Source organism: Panthera uncia, chromosome B4 (assembly GCF_023721935.1).
Source record: "Panthera uncia isolate 11264 chromosome B4, Puncia_PCG_1.0, whole genome shotgun sequence".
In the NCBI taxonomy this organism is placed as follows: Eukaryota; Metazoa; Chordata; class Mammalia; order Carnivora; family Felidae; genus Panthera; species Panthera uncia.
Window position 1 is genome coordinate 98,945,532 of NC_064809.1, and position 21,699 is coordinate 98,967,230.

The 21,699-nt window shown below is 37.3% G+C and overlaps 1 protein-coding gene across 1 annotated transcript in view; it reads left to right on the top strand.

Moving 5' to 3' along the window:
* The window catches only part of NAV3 (neuron navigator 3), a 353,901-nt gene that overhangs the window by 254,204 nt on the left and 77,998 nt on the right, over window positions 1-21,699 (top strand). The window contains exons 13-18 of the mRNA XM_049627462.1: window positions 7,132-7,264; window positions 8,163-8,433; window positions 9,594-10,302; window positions 12,366-12,854; window positions 18,162-18,203; window positions 19,607-19,767. Coding sequence (XP_049483419.1) covers window positions 7,132-7,264; window positions 8,163-8,433; window positions 9,594-10,302; window positions 12,366-12,854; window positions 18,162-18,203; window positions 19,607-19,767 — 1,805 coding nt within the window. The remainder of the gene's footprint in view (window positions 1-7,131; window positions 7,265-8,162; window positions 8,434-9,593; window positions 10,303-12,365; window positions 12,855-18,161; window positions 18,204-19,606; window positions 19,768-21,699) is intronic.

Genomic DNA, 21,699 nt, shown 5'->3' on the forward strand with positions numbered 1-21,699 from the left:
TTTTTGTGGTGTCTTTATCTGGTTTTGTTATCAGGTTAATGCTGATCTCATAGAATGGATTTAAAAGTTTTCCTTCCTTTTCTATTTTTTGGAATAGTTTGAGAAGAGTAGGTGTTAACTCTTATTTAAAGTGTTCAGTAGAATTTGCCAATGAAGCCATCTGGTCATGGACTCTTTTTATTAGAATTTTTTTTTTTTTTAATTACTGGTGCAATTTCATTGCTGGCAATTGATCTGTTCAAATTTTCTATTTCTTCCTGTTTCAGTTTTGGTAGTTTATAGGTCCCTAGGAATTTATCCATTTCATCTAGCTTGTCCAATTTGTTGGCATATAGTTTTTCATAATACTCACTTATAATTATTTGTATTTCTGTAGTGTTGATTGTTATTTCTTCTTTCTAATTTGTAATTTTATTTATTTAGATCCTTTGTCTTTTTTTCTTGATAAATCTTGCTAGAGGTTTATCAGTTTTATTGATTTCTTTTTTCAAAGAACCAGCTTCCAGTTTCATTGATGCGTTCTATTGAGTTTTTTACATTCTATATCATTTATTTCTGTTCTAATCTCTCTTATTTCCTTACTTCTGATGGTTTTAGCTTTTTTTTGTTGTTCTTTTTCTAGCTCCTTTAGGTGTAAGATTAAGTTGTTTATTTCAGATTTTTCTTGCCTCAGGAGGTAGACCTGTGTTGCTATAAACTTCCCTCTTAGAATTGCTTTTTCAGCATCCCAAAGGTTTTAGACTGTTATGTTTTCATTTTCATTTGTTTCCATGTTCTTTTTGTTTCTTCTTTTATTTCCCGATTGCCCTATTCATTGCTTAGTAGCATGTTGTTTAAACTCCATGTATTTTTGTCTTTCCAGATTTTTTCTTGTGATTGATTTATAGTTTCATGGAGTTATGTTCAGAAAAGATGCATTGTATGACTTCAGTCTTCTTGAATTTGTTGAGACTTGTTTTGTGGACTAATATGTGATCTATTCTGGAGAATATTCCATGTGCACTTGAAAAGAATGTGGATTCTGCAATTTTAGGGTGGAATGTTCTACATATTTCTGTTAAATCTATAGGGTCCATCCAATGTGTCATTCAAAGCCATTGTTTCCTTGTTGATTTTCTTTTTAGATGAACTGTCCATAGATGTGAATGGGGTGTTAAAGTCCCATACAATACTATTATTGTATTATTGTCAATTATTTCCTTTATGTTTGTTATTAACTGATTTATGTATTTAGGTGCTTTCATATTGGGTGCATAAATATTGGATTTATGTTGTTATATCTTCTTGTTGGCTTGTCCCCTTTACTATTATATTGTGCCCTTCTTTGTCTCTTGTTACAGTCTTTTTTTAAGGTCTTGTTTGTCCAATGGAGGTATTGCTGTTCTATTTTTTTTTTTTTTGACATCCATTTGCATGTTAAATATTTCTCCATCCCCTCACTTTAAATAGGCAGGTATCTTTAGCTCTAAAACGACTCTCTTGTCGGCAGCATATAGATGGGCCTTGTTTTCTTTATCCATTCTGTCACCCAGTATCTTTTGATTGGAGCATTTAGTTCATTATATTCAAAATGATTATTGATAGATACGTGCTTATTGCCATTTTATTACTTGTTTGTGGTTATTTCTGAAGATTTTCTCTGATCCTTTCTTCTCTTGGTCTCTTTCATGGTTTGCTGGTTTTCTTTAGTGATGTATTTGGATTTCTTTCTCTTTATTCTTTGCATATTTCTTAGTGGTTTTTGATTTGTGGTTACTAGTAGGTTTATATGTAACATCTCCCGCATATAGCAGCCTTTATTAAGTTGATGGCCATTTAAGTTTGAACCCATGTTTAAGGTACATGGCATTATATTTTGCATCCTTTTCATTTTGTGAGTTCCTTGACTGTATTTTTATAGAAATATTCATTTTTACTGCTTTTGTGTTTCCTACTTTCATACTGTCATTTTTGGTCTTTCGTTTCCACTGACAGTGTCCCCTTTAGTATTTCTTGCAACGCTGGTTTCGTGATCATGAACTCCTTTAGTTTTTATTTGTCTGGGAAACTACTTATCTCTCCTTCTATTCTGAATTACAGCCTTGCTGGGTAGAGTATTCTTGGCTTCAGATTTTTCCCATTCAGCACTTTGAATATATCATGCTAGTCTCTTCTGGCTTGGAAAGTTTCTGTTGAAAAATATGCTTGTAGCCTTAGGAGATTTTCCTTGCAGGTAACTGTCTTCCTTTTTCTTTCTGCTTTTAAGGAGTTTTCTTAATCACTACATTTTGCCATTTTAATTACAATGTCTTGGTGTAGACCTGCTTTTGTTGATTTTGTTGTGTGTTCTTTCTGTGCCTCCTCGATTTGGATATCTGCTTCCTTCCCCAGATTAGGGAAATTTTCAGCTATTACTTCTACAGATAAATTTTCTGCCCCCTTTCTCTTCATTCGGGACTCCTACAGTATAAATGTTATTATATTTGTTGGAGTCACTGAATTCTCTAAGTCTATTCTCATTTTGCATAATTCTTTTTCCTCTCTTTTGTTCAGCTTGGTTACTTTCCATCACTCTCTTCTAGGTTACTGATTCATTCCTTTGCTTCTTCCAGCCTGCTGTTCATTCCATCATTAATTCTGATTTCACTTATTGAGCCCTTTATCTCTGCTGTTATTCCTTATTTCTGTGTTAATGGTTTCACTGATGCCTTTTACTCTTTTTCTCAAGCCCATCGAGTATCTTTATGAACATTACTTTAAATTCTCTATCAGGCATGTTCCTTATATCTGTTTCACTTAAATCTCTGGCCACAGCTTTGTTCTGTTTTTTCATTTGGGACAGATTCCTCTGTCTACTGATTTTATCTAAGTCTCTTCCTACTTCTGTGAGTTAGAAAAATCAGCTAGTCTCCTGCTAATAAAGATAATGGCTTTATGAAGAAGAGGTCCTCTATTGCCCTGCAGTATGATGTTCTCTGTCTCTCAGGGCCTGTTGCTTTAGGGAGTGTCTCGAATGTGTGCTGTGTGCACCCTGCTGTTATGTCCTTGCCACTTTATCCTTCAGACCAGTCATCTGCAGAGTTTCTCTTTGCTTATTGCTGGAGACCTATTGCCACTGTTGCCAGAACTGAGGCTCTGCGAAACTCCAGGGTTGAAAGGCACAGTATGGAAAGGTGTTTCAGCCAGTCTTCTGAGAGAGGGGCCTTCCACATTGGGACAGAGACAAGTGTAACTGTGAGGGGTGGTTCCACCGAGCAGGGGAGTTGGACTGGGGAGAGGGGCTTGGTGTATGGAAGTTAGGTAGCAAGTGTGGACACTGCACTGGTTTCCACAGGTGGCTCTGTGCTTGTGCAGAGGAGCAGGAAAAGGAAATGGTGCCAGCTAGTCCCTTTGCTCCTGAAGGGGTCTCTCCTTGAATGCTGCTTCTCTGGGACACACTCCAAGAAGAGCAAATGACCTCCACGCTGTGTGCCCCAGGCACTCTTCAGATTGCTGTTTCCATGCTATACGGCCCCAGGCTGTGTGCCCTCCCCTCTCCATAAGAGCAGTGCAGTGCCCTCTGGGTTCTCCCTGAGGCAAGCCCACTGACCTTTAAAACTCCAGGCTCTCAGCCCTGCTGGTTGCAAGAACTCCTGAAATTCAGCCACTCTTGCCTTCCAAGCCAATTGTTATGGGGAATTGTCTTTCCTGTGCACACACCTGTGTGCTACTCTGTCTCTCCCACTTCTCTGTGACTGCTCTCCCTTCCCACCACAGTGGCTACAATTGATTTCTCCCATGTCTCTGCACTTTCTACCTTCATTGATGAGGCCTCTTCTCTGCCTTTGGTTGTAGAGTTTGCTCTGTCGGTCTTCAGGTCATTTTCTGGGGTAGTTAGCATGATTTGGTAGTTATCTAGCTGTATTCAGGGATCAAGGTGAGCCTAGGGTCCTCCTACTTTGCTGCCATCTTCCTCCAAACTACAGGAAAGTTACTTTAGGATAAAACGGAATTTCTAAGTAGCCCTGAGAAATCATAACAATGATTTATTTTATATAATCAAACGTATTGTATATAATAAAATGCATATTATATTAGTCATTATAATTAGCTGACTTTCTTGTATTTTTCAAAAAAAAAAGAATGGAGAAAACATATATTTAAGTAATATAAAGTCAAGACAGATATGGAAGACTATGAGGGTGGCAAGAACTAGAAGAGTAATGGTTGCACTATTATTTTAGTGTTCCTTTTGCTTCAGCACCTTTGCATCTTGCATCACTTGGTAAAGAGCTCACTAAAATTAAAAAAAAAAGAAACAACAACAACACAAGAAGGCTGGTAAAAATGCGTAAGAGGAACTCTCTATAAAGTTGACATAAAAATTAGGAATCAGTAGATTTTAGCTTGCTGGAAATATGGAATATTGTGGTCAAAAGTGATTGCAGAATTTGAGATCTTGGAAGAGATGGAAAAGTATAAGGTATTATAAAATAGTTTATGGAAGTGATTCATTTGCTTCTCACACAACCCTATGAGCTAGTAAAGTCAGAATAGCAAGTGAACATACTAGCTGTGAACCTCTAAAGAAGGCTCACATGAAAGACTTTAATTTTTTTATTGGGCATAATTGACATATAGAGTTATATGAGTTTTAGGTGTCTAACGTAAAGACTTTAATTTTATGACTCTATTTGTCTTTTTATTACACTAAGCTAAATTTGGAAAATTTTTCTTTATGTTCTTATAATCTATGATATTTAACTTATTAATTAGATATATTTTACTATACTTTTTTTTTTTGAGAGAGAGGCAGTGTGAGCAGGGGAGGGGTCGAAGAAAGGGAAAAAGAGAATTTTTTTTAATGCTTCTTAATGTTTATTTATTTTTGAGAGAGAGAGACAGAGCATGAGCAGGGGAGGGGCAGAGAGAGAGAGTCACAGAATCTGAAGCAGGCTCCAGGCTCTGAGCTGTCCTCACAGAGCCTGACGCCAGGCTCCAACGCACGAGCCATGGGATCATGACCTGAGCCAAAGTCGGACGCTTAACCAACTGAGCCACCCAGGTGCCCCTACTTTTCTATTTCTAGATTGCAATGTTTTTATATTGTTTGGGATTCTGTCACTTATATCATCTAAACCACCAAGCTATTGTGTTCATTTGAGATTTTAAATGGTTGCAAAATATAAGTGATGGTTATGATTACCATAAGAGTTGTGGCATTTGACTTTATAGTCACTGATGCTAAGATTGACAGTGGAAGAGGCTATTAATAGAAATACTGATTCTGGACACACCTGGGTGGCTCAGTTGGTGGAGCATCCAACTCTTGGTTTAGGATCAGGTCATGATCTCATGGTTTGTGAGATGGAGCCCCATGTCAGTCTCCACACTCACAGCATAGAGCCTGCTTGCAATTCTCTCTCTCCCTTTCTTGCTGCCCCTTCCTGCTTGTGCTCTCTCTCTCTTTCTCAAAATAAATAAATAGACATATATACAGGTTGCCTGGAGAGTAAATCTTAAAAAGTTCTCATCACAAGACAAAAATTTGTAACAGTGTGGTGATGGATATTCCCTAAACCTATGGTGGTAATCATTTTGCAAAATATACCTATATCAAATCATTATTTGTATACCTAAAAGTGATACAAGGTTGCATGTCAATTATATCTCAATTAAAATACGGTCATTGATAACAATCTGACTTATAAATATCTTTGGTAATCATGATGCTTTATGCTATCAGTAGCTAATATTGCAAACAAAATACAGCAGGGGTGGGATCATCATTAACAGTGTGTATACCAAAGTAGGAAAAGTATCAGTTCCTCTGTGGTTTGCTTATGCTTTCATTAAGGATATTCTCTTGGGGCACCTGGATGGCTCAGTCGGTTAAGTGTCCAACTTTTGATTTCAGCTCAGGTTTGTGGTTCGTGAGCTGGAACCCTGTGTTAGGCTCTGCACTGAGCCCAGAGCCTGCGTGGAATTCTCTCTTCTTCTCTATTTGCCCCTCCCCGGCTTGACCTCTAAATAAGTAAATAAATAAAACTTTAAAAAGGATATTCTCTTAATATATGGATTACTTGTAGAAGGTTTTTAAAGCGACTTGTCATTTAATGAGACTTAACTTTTGTCTGCCTCTAACATATGTATCCCATGTGGACGACTTTGTTTAACAGAGCACAGGTAAGCAGCAATACATCACAATAGACTGAGAAACAGACAGTAAAGAAGTGAACCATGTCCCACTCCTTGGAACTGTGGAGCTGCTCTTCTCATTCAAGTTACCCTGCTTATCCTACATTACTTCTGCATCATCTGGCACATTGACTAAATGAGGTTGCACATGTTAGCCTGCACATGAATATTAATATAGCTTATGTGATTGTTTTCTTCTTTAGATTAAAAACAAATGTATTCAGAATTGCAGATATTTTTCTTACACCCCAATGGATTGCTTTGTCCATCCTGTGTGGCAGGTGCATTTTATTTTGGAATCTATGGCTTTGGTAAAAAGAAGTCTGTGAAGAGGAGGGGTGACATGGCCAGATGTGAATTTTTGATCATTTTTGATCATTGACCCAAATTTAGCAATGAAGTTGTATTGAGAAAGACCAAAGGCAGGAAGGCCAGATAAGAGGGTATTGTCTATTGTCTAGGCCAGAAATTGTGAGGTATGGCAGGAGTAATGATATGCTAGAAGTGAAACTCAATGTTCAAAAGTTGGTGAGTCATTAGAAGTAGTTACTAAGGTAGGAGGAAGAATGAAGAATTACTTTGATTCCTAACTAAAGCACAGTTCTTTTTTTTTTTTTTTTAATTTTCAGAACAAAGAACAAATTCTTGTATGCAATGTTGCTTTTTCCAAGGGGAAAAAAAAGTCATTGTTAATTTTATTCTTTCCTAATACCATGCTGTATTTGTGGTGTTTTCATTCATTCTAGAGACATTCCCTTGGAGGCCAGATCTGTGCTGATTCTTTGCATATATCAGATGAGGTTCAATTCTTATTTAATATGATTCTCGAAAAATGGAAAGTCAATAACTTTTCATCATGAGATTTAAAAAATGAGGATCATCCTTCCAAGACATGATAAGTGTTAGATGGAAATATAGGTGACTTCCTTATGCATCCTGTGTTTAGTTCATTGCTGCTGTGTGTCTTGCCTTTAGCTGGGATGACAGCAGCTCTGTGAGCAGTGGTCTCAGTGACACCCTCGATAATATCAGCACAGATGACTTGAATACGACATCCTCAGTCAGCTCTTACTCTAACATCACTGTCCCTTCCAGGAAGAACACGCAGGTGAGAATTGCCTTCTTTCTTTTTCCAGTGCTTCTGCTGGTTTCTCCCCAACCACCCCCCCCCCGCCAACTATTTATATTGGATTAAAATGTAGCACAGGGGTACCTGTGTGGCTCAGTTGGTTAAGCCTCTAACTCTTGATTTTGGCTTAGGTCATGATCTCATGGTGGTGAGATCGAGTCCCACATCAGGCTGCATGCTGAGCATGGAGTCTGCTTTAGATTCTCTCTCTCTCTCTCTCTCTCTCTCTCTCTGCACCCCTCCCCCATTCACATTCTCTTTCTCTCTGTCTCTAAAATAAAATTAAATATATGTATATATATATAGCATGACCCCTTAATCTGAAATAATTGCATAAACTGAAGCAGCTTGTGTATATGTATTTTTTTCTATTGATTATAAGCCAACCCAGAAAGACTTGTTTTTACCATATCTGTTTTTATAATATTGATATTTTTTAACTCAAAAAATATTTTAATAGTCTAACTTTAAATAGTTCTTCATTAATTTTGTATTGATCTCTGAAATAAATTACTACATCTCTTGAGAATTGTAAATCAAGAATGGATATTAGATAATTAAGTTTTATCTTGTCTTACTTTTCCTTGTTAGATTTGACATAGAAAATTTCTTCCTCTCTGGAGTATGTAATTGGGGTTTTCGGCACATATTTATTCTGACATTCTCTAATATGTGCAAGTGAGAATTATGTGACTAAAATTAATGAAACTTAAATTAAGAAGGCAGAGATAAAAATAGGAGTCTCTGGGATTCTTTTGAAATATAAATCAGTGCTGCTTTTTTTTTTTTAACCAGTTATCTGAAAGTACATTGCAATGCCTATTCACACTTCATAGATTTTTCTGCACAAAGTTTCTTTGTAATATTTTCCTCATAGCTGAAGACAGACTCAGAGAAACGTTCTACAACAGATGAGACATGGGATGCTACCGAAGAGCTGAAGAAAACAGAAGAGGACCTCGACAGCCATGGGGATAGTGGCGGCAAGTGGAAGGCTATTTCCTCAGGACTTCCTGAAGACCCCGAGAAGACAGGGCAGAAAGCCTCCCTGTCCATCTCCCAGACAGGTTCCTGGAGAAGAGGCATGTCTGCCCAAGGGGGAGCGTCATCTAGGCAGAAAGCTGGAACAAGTGCACTCAAGACCCCTGGTAGGCTTGTCATTTCACAGCTGTTATGCAAAAAGGTTTTAATTTATAGCTTCCATTCAGTCTTGGTTCTCTTTAATGATAGCTTTATTTTTTAATTAAATCCTATTCTTCTCTGTATAGTTATTTTTTTCCTATGTAAATTTCACATACTTTACCATAGAAGTCCACATGAATACAACAATTTGGCATTCTCTAGAGAGCACCATCATAATTTGGGGCTATTGAGTGTCTATTCTGCCACTGTCATTTCTGTTCGTGTGCAAATAAAAGAAGTCTGCCTAATAAAAACAAGATTGCTTTCTTTCTGACTTCCTTATGAAAGTTGGGAATATTTATGGTAAGCATACCTCTAATTTTTACTACCACCACTGAGAGGCAAGAATAATCACACTAATCTAATGGGTTGGAATTCTGGAGATTTGAAACATCATTTGTGAATTACACTTTATGAAAGAAGAGAGTGAAAGAATTCTGCCAAATTTTACCATCTTTTCTTTCTTTTTTTTTTAAGATTGTCTCCCTGTTTTTAAAATGGTGCCTAATTTTATGGGCACTTAGTTGGTTAAGTGTCCGACTCTTGATTTCTGCTCAGGTCATGATCTCATAGTTTGTGGGTTCAAGCCCCACGTCAGGCTCTGTGCTAGGAGCACAGAGTCTGGTTGGGATTCTCTCTCTCCCTTTCTCTGCCCCTCCCCTGTTCATGTTCTCTTTCTCTCTCTGCCTCTCTGAAAATAAATAAATAAAGTTAGAAGAAAGAAAAAAAGGAAACGGTGCCCAATTTTAAATAATGCCACCTGAATTGGTGATGTACCAGGGTACTCTAAATATAATAATCTTATATATATTCAAGTGAATTCTTTTTCTGGCACTTCACTTGATAAGATTAAGTGCTATCCTGATAAAAGAAGATAATTGTGAGATAAAAGACAATAATAAATTGCAAAAATATGTGTTTCCATTTTATCTCCATCACTCATCACATTTCCTCTAAGAGCCATAATTTTATAGCTTTGTACTCAACCCTCTCAATATATTAATCCATATTTCGGAACTGAAGTAACATAAAGATGTGTTCACATTTTTTACACATGGTTTAGAGAAAGAGTATTATGAAATCGAAGCGTGCCGGCATGCATATTTGTGTATTTCTCGTTAATTAGGGAAAACCGATGATGCCAAAGCTTCCGAGAAAGGCAAAAGTCCTCTAAAAGGATCATCTCTACAGAGGTCTCCTTCAGATGCAGGAAAAAGCAGTGGAGACGAGGGGAAAAAGCCCCCTTCGGGCATTGGAAGATCTACTGCTCCCGGCTCTTTTGGGTTTAAGAAGTCAAGCGGGGTAGGCTCATCTACTATGATCACGAGCAGTGGAGCCACAATTACAAGCGGATCGGCAACACTGGGTAAAATTCCCAAGTCGGCTGCCATTGGTGGGAAGTCCAGCGCCGGGAGGAAAACCAGTCTGGACGGCTCACAGAATCAGGACGACGGCGTGCTGCACGTGAGCTCCAAGTCGTCCCTGCAGTACCGCAGCCTGCCCCGCCCTTCCAAGTCCAGCGCGAGCGGCATCCCCGGCCGAGGTGGCCACAGGTCCAGCACCAGCAGTATTGATTCCAATGTCAGCAGCAAGTCGGCTGGCGCCACCACCTCGAAGCTCAGAGAACCTACTAAGATTGGGTCAGGGCGCTCGAGTCCCGTCACTGTCAACCAAACAGACAAGGAAAAGGAAAAAGTGGCCGTCTCAGATTCAGAGAGCGTTTCTCTGTCAGGGTCCCCCAAATCCAGCCCCACCTCTGCCAGCGCCTGCGGGACACAAGGGCTCAGGCAGCCGGGATCCAAGTATCCTGACATTGCCTCACCTACCTTCCGAAGGTAAGAGTGTGTAAGATGATGCTGGGAAAATAGGGTATGCTCTGCCGTAGGAGACATGTAAACCGTGTGTCTATAAAATATGTGTGTCCACAATCCTATATCCTGAGTAAATATACCCTACATATATATTGTAAGGTATGTATAATCTTAGAATCTTTTATTCAGTTTCTGAGTACAGTGAGTTTTAAAAAGCTGGTCGTGTAAATAACCAGCAAAAAATAAAAATAAAAAATGGAGTTCATTTTGAGAAATGCTCAAGCTTCCCAGTTCCATTCTCATCTAATATTAGCAACATAAAAACAGCATTTATAAGAAACTTAAGAGCAGATGGCAATACCTAGGGGTAGTGATAAAATAAAGTGATCGCTTATAAAATTTCCATAGATTTCCATCTCTCCTTTCCACAATTACAAATAAAGCAAAATGGGCCTTTATGACTGTTGGTATTTGTTTCCAGTGTTTATTATCTTGCTGGCTCTTAATGAGTCAAATGATCATGAACGTAGACGAAATTGTTTTTCTTGTAAAAGATTACATTGGACAGATTGATGTAGTACCCGATCTTGACAGATTAATGAAAATCAAGGCACGATATCATGGACGGAATTTGAAAACATTTGGATATTTCACACAGGGTACAACTAAGGAATGAGCTAGATTTTCTAGCTTCATCGCTTTCCTTTATATGACTGATAAGCAGCATAACTTAGTTTCTATACGAGGACTGTCTTCGATATTAAATATGTGGAATTCTGCTGTGAGATATCATTGTTTTTAAATACTACTGTGTTTTAAGTGGCAGGGAAATACATGTGGTTAAAGACTTGCGACAAATGGTTGAACCTCTCTGGGTCTGTTTCCTCATCTATGATATGATAGAGTATGATTTATAGTTCATTATGTGTTAAGTATGTTTAATGTTTGTTTTTATTATGATGACCAAACTGGGAAATAAAGGGTCTTGAAACATTTACTTTTACATTTCAAGCAATCTCAGTTACATGATTGTTTGAAAACCTGGAGGTTATATTCCTCAGTAGCAATATTAATTCTGAAAAACTGGCTTTTTGAAATGTTGAATCTCATCCGAAAGAATAATGACTTATCGTGGGAGTTATTATTTCTCTTGCTTAAATAAAAGCCAATAGTGCCCTCCAGTGGCCCATTACCTATGAAACAATTTCTCATATTCGTCATAAAATACTTCACTGTAGGAAATATGGATTTCATTGCAACTTAATTAGTTAGTAATCATTATGCCATTACTCCATATCACTTTATTTCCATATTTACATAAATTCAATGATATCATCTGCTTCATTTACAAAACTAAAATGTTTTCTGAACTGAACTCCAACATCCAAGTTAGCACCAACTCTGTTTCAAATCACTATTATAAATATGTATTTGAATAGCACTGGCAACTGACATAAAACCCTTTGGTCTCTCTTGAGGAAAACGCACACAAACCAACATGTTGCCAACAGTGTCCAATCTTGTTTCTAACCAACTGCTCTCTGACAGCCACTCAGGCCACCAGCCACATAACATAACCTCCCGAACCTTGCCTTAAGCATTCCTTTTAGATTTTGAACAGACTGTTACAATGAGAGAGAAAAAAAAAAGAGAGAGAGAGAGAGAGAGAGAAAAGAGAGAGAAGATTTTAAGTGTTACGTACCGAATGCGTAGAAGTTGTTTCATTATAATGGCTCTGTAAATAGGTACCAGCATATGTGCTCAAGCTCTCTTTCTTCAAAAACTCTCATGATCACTTAAACTGTGAAAACCAGGGACTTTCATGTTTGATCTCCTTTTGTTCTGCCCGCTTCCCCCCACCGTGTGGGCGGCGGCCCAGTACCGACTGACCCTTATGGTGATAGGAGACATTTTTTGGCACGACATTAAGAAGTGCAAGCTCGTAACGTTCGTTGACACGGAGACGGGAAGTGCTTGGTGGCTGGGCACACCGAAGCACGCTTGGCTCTGTGTACTGTAACCCTAAATATTGAGTGTGGATGTCGGTTTCTTGGAACAACTGAAGTTGTTATTTGTTTTTCTTTTAGGTTGTTTGGTGCCAAGGCAGGTGGCAAATCTGCCCCTGCACCTAATACTGAGGGTGTGAAATCCTCCTCAGTAATGCCCAGTCCTAGTACCACTTTAGCGCGGCAAGGCAGTCTGGAGTCACCGTCGTCTGGTACGGGCAGCATGGGCAGTGCTGGTGGGCTGAGTGGCAGCAGCAGCCCTCTCTTCAATAAACCCTCAGACTTAACTACAGACGTTATAAGCTTAAGTCACTCGTTGGCTTCCAGCCCGGCGTCGGTTCACTCTTTCACCTCGGGTGGTCTCGTGTGGGCTGCCAATCTGAGCAGTTCCTCTGCCGGCAGCAAGGACACTCCGAGTTACCAGTCCATGACTAGCCTCCATACGAGCTCTGAGTCTATTGACCTCCCCCTCAGCCATCATGGCTCCCTGTCCGGACTGACCACAGGCGCTCACGAGGTGCAAAGCCTGCTCATGAGAACGGGTAGTGTGAGATCTACTCTCTCAGAAAGGTGAGCTTTCCTAGAGGCATCGACGAAGTCTTCGCCGCCTCCTCCCTACGCTGCGCCTACCCTCCTGCCCCACTAAATTCCCTTGAGGTCCATGGGAGAGCCACTCCGCAAGGGAACAGACGATTCAAGGGATGTGAGATTAACGGGCCTTTTGTTTGCGCATATTGCCAAGTATGTAGAAGGGGGAAAAAATGCCTTCACGGATAGGATAGTTGCATAATTAAGTTTCTTAATATGAATGCGTACATATATACCAGATAGGCGATTTGAATAAAATTCAAAGCCTGTGTTTGTGTATTAAATGATGTCTTCTCCAGACATGTTAGCGATTTGGCCTGAGCTCCAAGATAACAGAGCTCCTTATGATAATTTGAGTATTTTTAAAGACCGAATGTAAATGGATTTGACGATCATGCTCTGAGCAATATGTTAAGTTTGTTTTATTATCACTTCTCTGGGAAAATAGCAAAAAGATCACTGGAGAATCCTAGCTGAATTGGAAAAAAAAAAGTCAATTGTCAGGTATGAATGCTTAAAGAAAATTAATAGCAGCAGTGATATTTTTAATAGACCCCTTGAGGTGCCTGGGTGGCTCAGTTGGTTAAGCGACCGACTTCGGCTCAGGTCATGATCTCGCAGTTTGTGCGTTCGAGCCCCGTGTCGGGCTCTGTGATGACAGCTCAGAGCCTGGAGCCTGCTTCAGATTCTATGTCTCCCCTTCTCTCTACCCCTCCCCTGCTCATCATGCTCTGTGTCTCTCTGTCTTTCCATAATAAATAAATGTTAAAAAATTAAAAAAAAAAAATAGGCCCCTTGAGAATAAATCACATTACAAGGTGTTTCCCATTGGTTTAATGAGATTTTTTTTTAACTTAAAAAGAACATAAGAAGTCATTCCTTACCTAATATACTTACCAGAAAGTGTCACTGCTGACCAAAATGCCTTTAGATTCTCTCACCCCAAAAATCCTTTCTCAGATACTTTGGTACTGACTCTTTCCCCCAGGAAAATGCCCTGAAATGGCCACTTTCTCCCAGATTAACTTAATGTTATTTGTTTCTTGACACACCTACAACTTTTCAGAAATGGTCTTGGCCATATGTCTTAATTATGTTATTGGGGAAAGCACCACTAGCCGATGAAAATGCCTCAGATCATTTCCTAAATTTTGTTCAGTCTGTTAGTCATTCTGACATATCACCTCTTTTCCAGACTTCCAGCCTTATTCCCAGAATCATTTTTTTAAAGGTCAACTAAAGCTCTTACCGCATGGCACTGGTTGTCCCTTAATCCGGGATTTCCCGTTGCTCTTCTGTTTCTCTTGCCTTTGTAAAATGCTGAGCGTTGCTTCCATCCCACTGTACATCCCTGCCCCCTCATGGTACATGGACAGCAATGCCCATAAGACATCCCCCTGATCCAAGAATTTTAGAACTGAAATATTTATGCTTGATAGTTCCTATGGTGGGCTGCTAATTACAAAATAACATTTTTCTTCATAAATAAATAACTGGGCCAAGAGACACAAGACAAAGAACTGGGTAATAGAGATTAAACTGTAGGTGTTTGCATCTATATACCTTCTAGTTTTGTCATGATAGATAGCAGGCATAAAGACCAGCTGCATACACAAAAACAGTGGTTGTAAGTACTGTTTCATTTCATTTTCTACCTCAGAAGTTAGGCTTTCTACAGCATCTTAGATTTGAGTTTCTGCCCTTTCAGGTGAATGGGTATCCTCATATGTCATTTTCAAAACTTTTAACGAGTAAATCAAATTACAGCAAAGCCTTGGTTTGCGAGTATAATTCATTCTGGAAACATGCTTGTAATCAAAAGCACTCAGATATCAAATCGAATTTCAAGAACCATTGGCTGAGTTTTGATCATGTGACGTTTGGCATCACGTACTACTCGTGTTGCAAGACATCACTTATTTATCAAGTTAAAATGTATTAGAAAGGTTTGCTCCTCTTGCAGAACACTTGCAAAACAAGTTATTCACAATCCAAGGTTTTACTGTATATTGAAAATCTGTTAACAGTCTATAGTTTGTATCTTTGATTGTGTACTCATATGTGAGAAACCCAAATAACACTTTTATAACCAAACTAAGCACACTGCAAATAGGTGATTTTTTATTAACCCGAATCACCTTCCAAAACACTGATTTTTTTAAATCATAAATATGGCTGCAACAAGTTGACCCTTGAGCCATCAACCTATTTCTTTGGCATTCAGATATCAAAAATAGTCAAGTAAGTATTTATAACCAAGTAACCGTCAAATCAAACCAGATGATAACATTGAGGTTTATAGATATAAATGCAATGTTAGTATTTTACTTTGATTTATATTTTAGCAGTAGCCAATATACATTTTCACTTAGAAATACACCAGCAAATATGCAGTTACTTATTTTCCTTAAGCAAATCTTTTGTTATTATTGTTGTTCAGTTTTTGAAATAGACCAGTTTTACCAATGGAAGTATCCCAGTATTAAAAATATAAATAATTTTTCTAAAATAAATCTTAAATAGACTAATTTTATTTTTTAAATGTTTTTAATGTTTATTTATTTTTGAGAGAGAGAGAGGCAGAGCACAAGCAGGGGAGGGGCAGAGAGAGAGGGAGACCCAAATCCGGAGCAGGCTCCAGGCTCTGAGCTGTGAGCACAGAGCCCGACGCGGGGCTTGCATCCACAAACCATGAGATCATGACCTGAACCGAAGTCCAACGTTTAACCGACTGAGCCACCCAGGTGCCCCAAAAAGACTAATTTTAGGTAAATGCATATTTTGCCCTGGATTTTCAGTGAAATGTACTGATGAATATTAAATTTGAACAATAAAATACTTTCATATATAATATGTGATATAAATATTAATTAGTTCCTCCTAGTAAATTACTGGATCAAAATAATTTTTGATATGACAGGTTGTACTTTTCCTTTCTTGGAAACAAAACTGCAGGCAGTAGCAATTTATTCTAATCCTTTAAAGTTCATTCAAGAAAGTTTATGATCTATTGAAGAGAAAATTAGATCCTATCAGAGATTCTGGCTTAATTCTAATTAAGCAGGGAGCAGTATGTTGGGAATACTAAGGAAACCAAAGAGCCATCTGAGAGAAAGTATGCTAGAGTATAAATATTTAAAACAAAGTAACTAGAATGATATGATAGAGATGTGTATAAGTTCATGCCTTACCTGTTTATCTACAATTTCATATATTTTATTGATATATTCACATCTCAATGTTATTGAATCAGTCATTTTTTAATTTAAATTCCTCTTCATTAAAATATCGTAAAATAATAAATAATAACCAAAAGCTCTTCAGTAATTTTCTCTCTAGCTGCCCCAGATCATTGATGGCCCTGGAGCCACAACCAGTTTACAGTTATTTTGTTTAGTTTGCTTTCTTTTTTTATAAAATAACCAAACTGTAAAAATAATTTTGAGGTGCCTGGGTGGCTCAGTTGGTTGAGCATCAGACTTTGGCTCAGGTCGTTATCTCACAGTTTGTGAGTTCAAGCCCCACATCGGGCTCTCTGCTGACAGCACAGAGCCCGCTTTGGATCCTCTGTGCCCCTCCCCTGCTTGTGCTCTCTCTCTCTCTCAAAAGTAAATAAACATTAAAAAAATAATTGAAAGTAGTAACCACCTTTAGAAATTTCTGGCTTGTTTTTACATATCACATGGAGCAAACTTGCCTGCACAATTCTGCACAGCATCTATTGCCTTTAAATAGACAGTATGTGACCTCCTCAGACTGCTGGCTGAGAGCCTTACTTCCCTCGTTCCCACTGCCTGCTGGCCCTGCAAGCAGTGAATTTGTGACCTTTCGGGATATGTGAGAAGTGTCTACATTATAAAACCATTAATATCCAGATTCAAACAGATGTTTCTACTTCAAGTTTTAACTTATATTGGTAAATTTAAATGCATTTTTTCTGAGGTTTTTTTTTTCCATTAAATTCTCTGTGTGCTAGAAACATATACATGTTATACAATTGATAATGTTGGCAAACAATGCCTCTTTTCAATTTCCTCTGCAATGTTAAGCTTTAATAAATTTGCACACAAGACAAAGGTCATCTTTAAAATGGCTTGTGACCATATTAATGCTTTAGCACAACCGTAGTTCATATTTACAGGTTTTTCATATTTGTTCAATACGATTCCTTTTTGTTTGCCTATCCACACTATTCAAAAAACTTCTGTAGTCAAAACGTACACTAGAACTAGCCTCTACATAACTGAGTAATTACCTTTTGTGGACATTCCCTATAAATAAAGTCATATAATGTCTTTGGTGGCTTTCTACAGCAGTGCTAAATAATGGAGTACCCACAGAAGAAAACATTTTAGCTTTGATTTTGAGTGATTGATTTTCAAGTCGATGTGTTTGCATTTGTGTTATATCATTCCCATCATGCATATCCTGTGTATTTAATTTTGATCATTGGGGGTTCTACTGGAAGAGAGCTATTATTCTGCAAATTCAAATTAATTTTATTCTTTGGTTATCCACATGCCAGAGATTATAACAGAAATCCCTAGACTTGTCCCGTTTAGCTGTTGACACCCTCTTCTATTTTTAGAGAGGCCATTTCTCATTTTCTCCAGACACATCCTTTTATCTCTTTCTATGACCGATTGAGATTCTTTAAAATACATTGACTGATACAATGTATAGCCTTTGAAATACCTAACTTATAATTTCCAAAAGATGGCATAATTTCATTAAGTATTTAAATAAATGGTGCCAAAAACCATGACGTTTCAAGCAGATATTTATTACATATTATTTTTCTTGTCTTATATGCAAATAGAATAAATCTGCCTTTGTTTTTCATAAAAATAATCTGAATACAAAGTAAATATCAAATGGTGTTTTACCTCTCCTCTGTCCATTAGAAGTGGTCACTTTAACTTAGGCAGAGCAGATCTATCTGATTTCCACACATGTCTCTCCTACATATGAAATCACAGTGAGAGAGTCTAGTCAGTTGCACAGGGAAGCAAAAACTACCATAGGAGGAAATAAATAGAATCTACTGGGGAATAATGTTAACATGTCATTTAATCTACCTGCTCATGATCCTGTCACTAAATTGTCATTGAATGTGTTACAACAAAGGACATCTGGTCACCTTTAGTTGTCCTTTTCCAATAAGTTAAACATTAAATGTGTGTTACAGAAATTTTATTTTGTGTAGTTTAGTGAATCATTTTTGTTGGATGTGTAATTTTGAGGTTTTTGTTTACATTATGTCCTTAGGGGTTTTCTTTGTTTTAACAGCATGCAGCTTGACAGAAATACACTACCCAAAAAGGGACTAAGGTATATATTTCTCTCAGCACAATTGCTGCCTTTCATTGTTGTTATGTAAACTCTGTGTGCTGTCTCTTTCCCTCTTCTTTCTTTGTTTGCAATGACGTATCTGCCATTGAGGATGGCATCACTTTTCATCCTGATGTTTTCTCTGGCCTGAGGATTTGGTGGGATAAGCTTCAGGTTAGAGATACCTGTAGGGCTCAAGACTCATTAAATCCAATGTAAATACCATTATTTGGGGGATAGCAACATTTGGTAGATTTCAGAACCCAACTTCTGTAAATTAAAAAAAAATTGACTTCCCTAACTTTAGCATCTTGGAGGCATATGCTTGCAAAACCTCAACCCATATAGTCTACAGATGTGGCCAGTTAATGTTGAAAGGTTGAAGGATGCTCTAATTTGAATCAAAGAAAATATATTTTCATCATCAGAGGACAACTATTGTAATTAAGGTATGAATTTTTACAGAATCCTTTTGGTAAAAACTCAAGAATTTTAATTTCTGTTTTTCAGGAGTGCTGGTCAATTTAGATATGGATTACTCCAGTATTACGTAATAATATCAAAATAATCATTCAGTTCATCATAAAAACTAAAATGAAAATTTAATCCATGGCCATCCTTTACTGTACACTCTTATCTGAGGAGAGGATATAAAATGAACTATGAATAGAGGTATAACACATATGAACACAATGAGTTGACTGTTCTTTGATGCTAAGAACTTACTCTGGTGAAAATGAGCACTGGCCAAATAGGTCTTCCCCTGTTATCTTTTTTTCCCCTCTTCAGTCCCTGAGTAATAGCAAACAGCTTGTAATTAATTATTCCATTTCAATATTTTGCTTCAGAAATCTATTTTCCACTAAAGTGAGCCCATTTTTTTTTCTTTTTAAAAAAAATCTGGACATGATGTCAAGTGGCATTTTAATGAAATAAATGTTTATTTTCATTTTTTTTCTTTTTTTTTTTTTCCAAAAAATTTCTGTCAGTTTGTGTTCCACTTCCTGTGCTTTTCTGTATCCATCACTTCAGTTCTCTTGGCTTCTGGCCTACCACTGTCTGCCATATTTAGTCCATGCTTTCACCCTCTTCACATCCTTCCAAGCACTGTGCTTTTGAGTCCTTCTCAATTAACTTGGCTGTCTGCTCATTGCTTATGATTTTCAACTACATATCTCACAGAAGCATAATTTTCCTTTCAAAATCCTTTATTTTTCTTTTCCTGTGAGATTCGAACAGATGGTGTCAGATCATCTGGAAGAACTAAGCAATTATAATTAGATTCAATCTGTTGGAGAATGTTGTTCAATCTGAATAGTAAGCTCCTCTCAATTGTTTTCTTGTCCTGGTATTGCCTTGCCCTTGTAGATGTGCTTACGTGTCTTAGCTGTGCTGTTTTGCAGATATACCCCATCGTCTCGGCAGGCCAACCAAGAAGAGGGCAAAGAGTGGCTGCGTTCCCATTCCACTGGAGGGCTGCAGGATGCTGGCAACCAGTCACCTCTGCTCTCCCCTTCTGCCATGTCATCTTGTGCGACAGGAAAATACCACTTTTCCAACTTGGGTAAAATAGCCTAAACCCAATTTCATCGTGTTGTTTTCACCACTTACCCTCACAGGAGTCCTCGAATCTCTTAAAAATTCTTCACTTAAAGACAAGACAAAGATACCTCAACAGTACCTTTTATTTGTTTGATGGCTTACTGTTCACAAAATACTTCCCAAATGTTATGCAGGTTATTGCTCATGACAACAATGTGACATAGGTACTACTGTTGTTACTTTACAGTCTAGGTCCAGAGGCACAGAGAGGTCATTTCACTCAAAAGAGAAAAAAAAAAAAAAAAGAAAAGTCTCTCCACTCAAGCAGTAAGTGATCCCAGAACACCTGACTTCAAGCCTGTGGAGTTTTCTCAGAGTCCTCTTAAAAACCAAAAAAAAGCTCCTTATTTTTTGTTTAAAATGTTTTGTTAAAGTCCTTAGAAGAATTTCTCATACTTTTGTAGAGAAGCATAAAATATAAAGAAAAAGAAAAAAAACCCATAACTCGATGACTCTAAGATCGCTTCTTTAAAAGTGATCAAAATTAATACCATTTTAAAGCTAAAACTGTCCTTTAAATAAACAGAATTCCATGGGAACATTTTTGGATAAGTACAATGAAAAAAAATGATGATTTAACCATTGGGCTACTTTGTGTGCTTAGCATCATTTGTATGACATATAGCATCATTTGTGTAAATGTCACAGAAAACATTGGGAAGCATGATAAAATAAAGAAAGAAGTCTAAACGTACCAGCTATAATTTGATAGAGCCAATGCTTTTAAAAACAGATTTATGTTCTATAAATTTACATATAAAGTAGTCTCATTTTTTTTTTCTTTTTGCTTCAAAACTTTTTTTTTCTAATAACGGACCCACCGGTTGTCCAAATTCTTCAGTAGTTTGGACTTTTCAACATTTTCGGTCCTGTGAGGACAACAAAGCCTATTTCTTTTCTCTTGTAACTCTTCCTGCTACACAGAATAAGCCTCTGGCAATGAGAAACCATTATTTCAGTCATGGTTCCATATGATCTAATGAATTCCTATTAGACACAAAGTTGCTACACATATACACCTACACAGTGATGAGACTTCTTTGCCTCATAATGGCAAAGAATGGTATAGTTTTTACTTACTTTGAATTGTAACTATAAAACATAGCAAGAAGCTTAAAATTTTAACTTCAGAAATGGATTGAAAAGGTTTTTTATGGAGTCCTAGAAATATGAAATAAACTCTAATTTTATGCAACATTTGCAACAAACCCAAATCACCTGGAATGCCGTTTGCTAGGTATCTTATGTCTCCTACCATTCTTTTTAATACCTGATGTTAATTTGAGTAATTGAATCCTTACCCCACTATTTTTTCATTTATATTATTCTGATGAAAGCCATCTGTTCAATTATTATTTGGAAAAAAAAAAAAAAACCCTCACCACTTACTATGTCTGACCTCGACAAAGTCATTTAGCCTCAATTTTCTCAACTGTGAAATGGACCCATAATACCTAGGTTATATTATGAGGGACTGATTTAATGTATACCAAAACTGAGGAGAGTATAAGACTTGATAGACTCTGTTACCTCATCATTTTTATTAGAAAACATGCCTTACATTATCAGAGACAATAGCTGTAGATTTCAAATTGATCTTGCTGCCTCTACTCTCATATTCAATATTTTCACTCATTGATACTTATGATGGAAGACCTTCCCATACATGACAACATACTAGGCAAAACAGTGGGTACTATTAAAATAATCATAAATAAGGATTACTTTATCATTAAACTTATAAAAATACACCATTTTTTTGGAATACACCAAAATTCCAAAAAAATGGAATTTTTTAACTTGAATATGGGTTCCATTGTCTTGCATTTTGCTTTGGTCATCATTTGTTTTCAATTTGAACATTATCTCTTCTGAATGATCAGCAACTGATTAC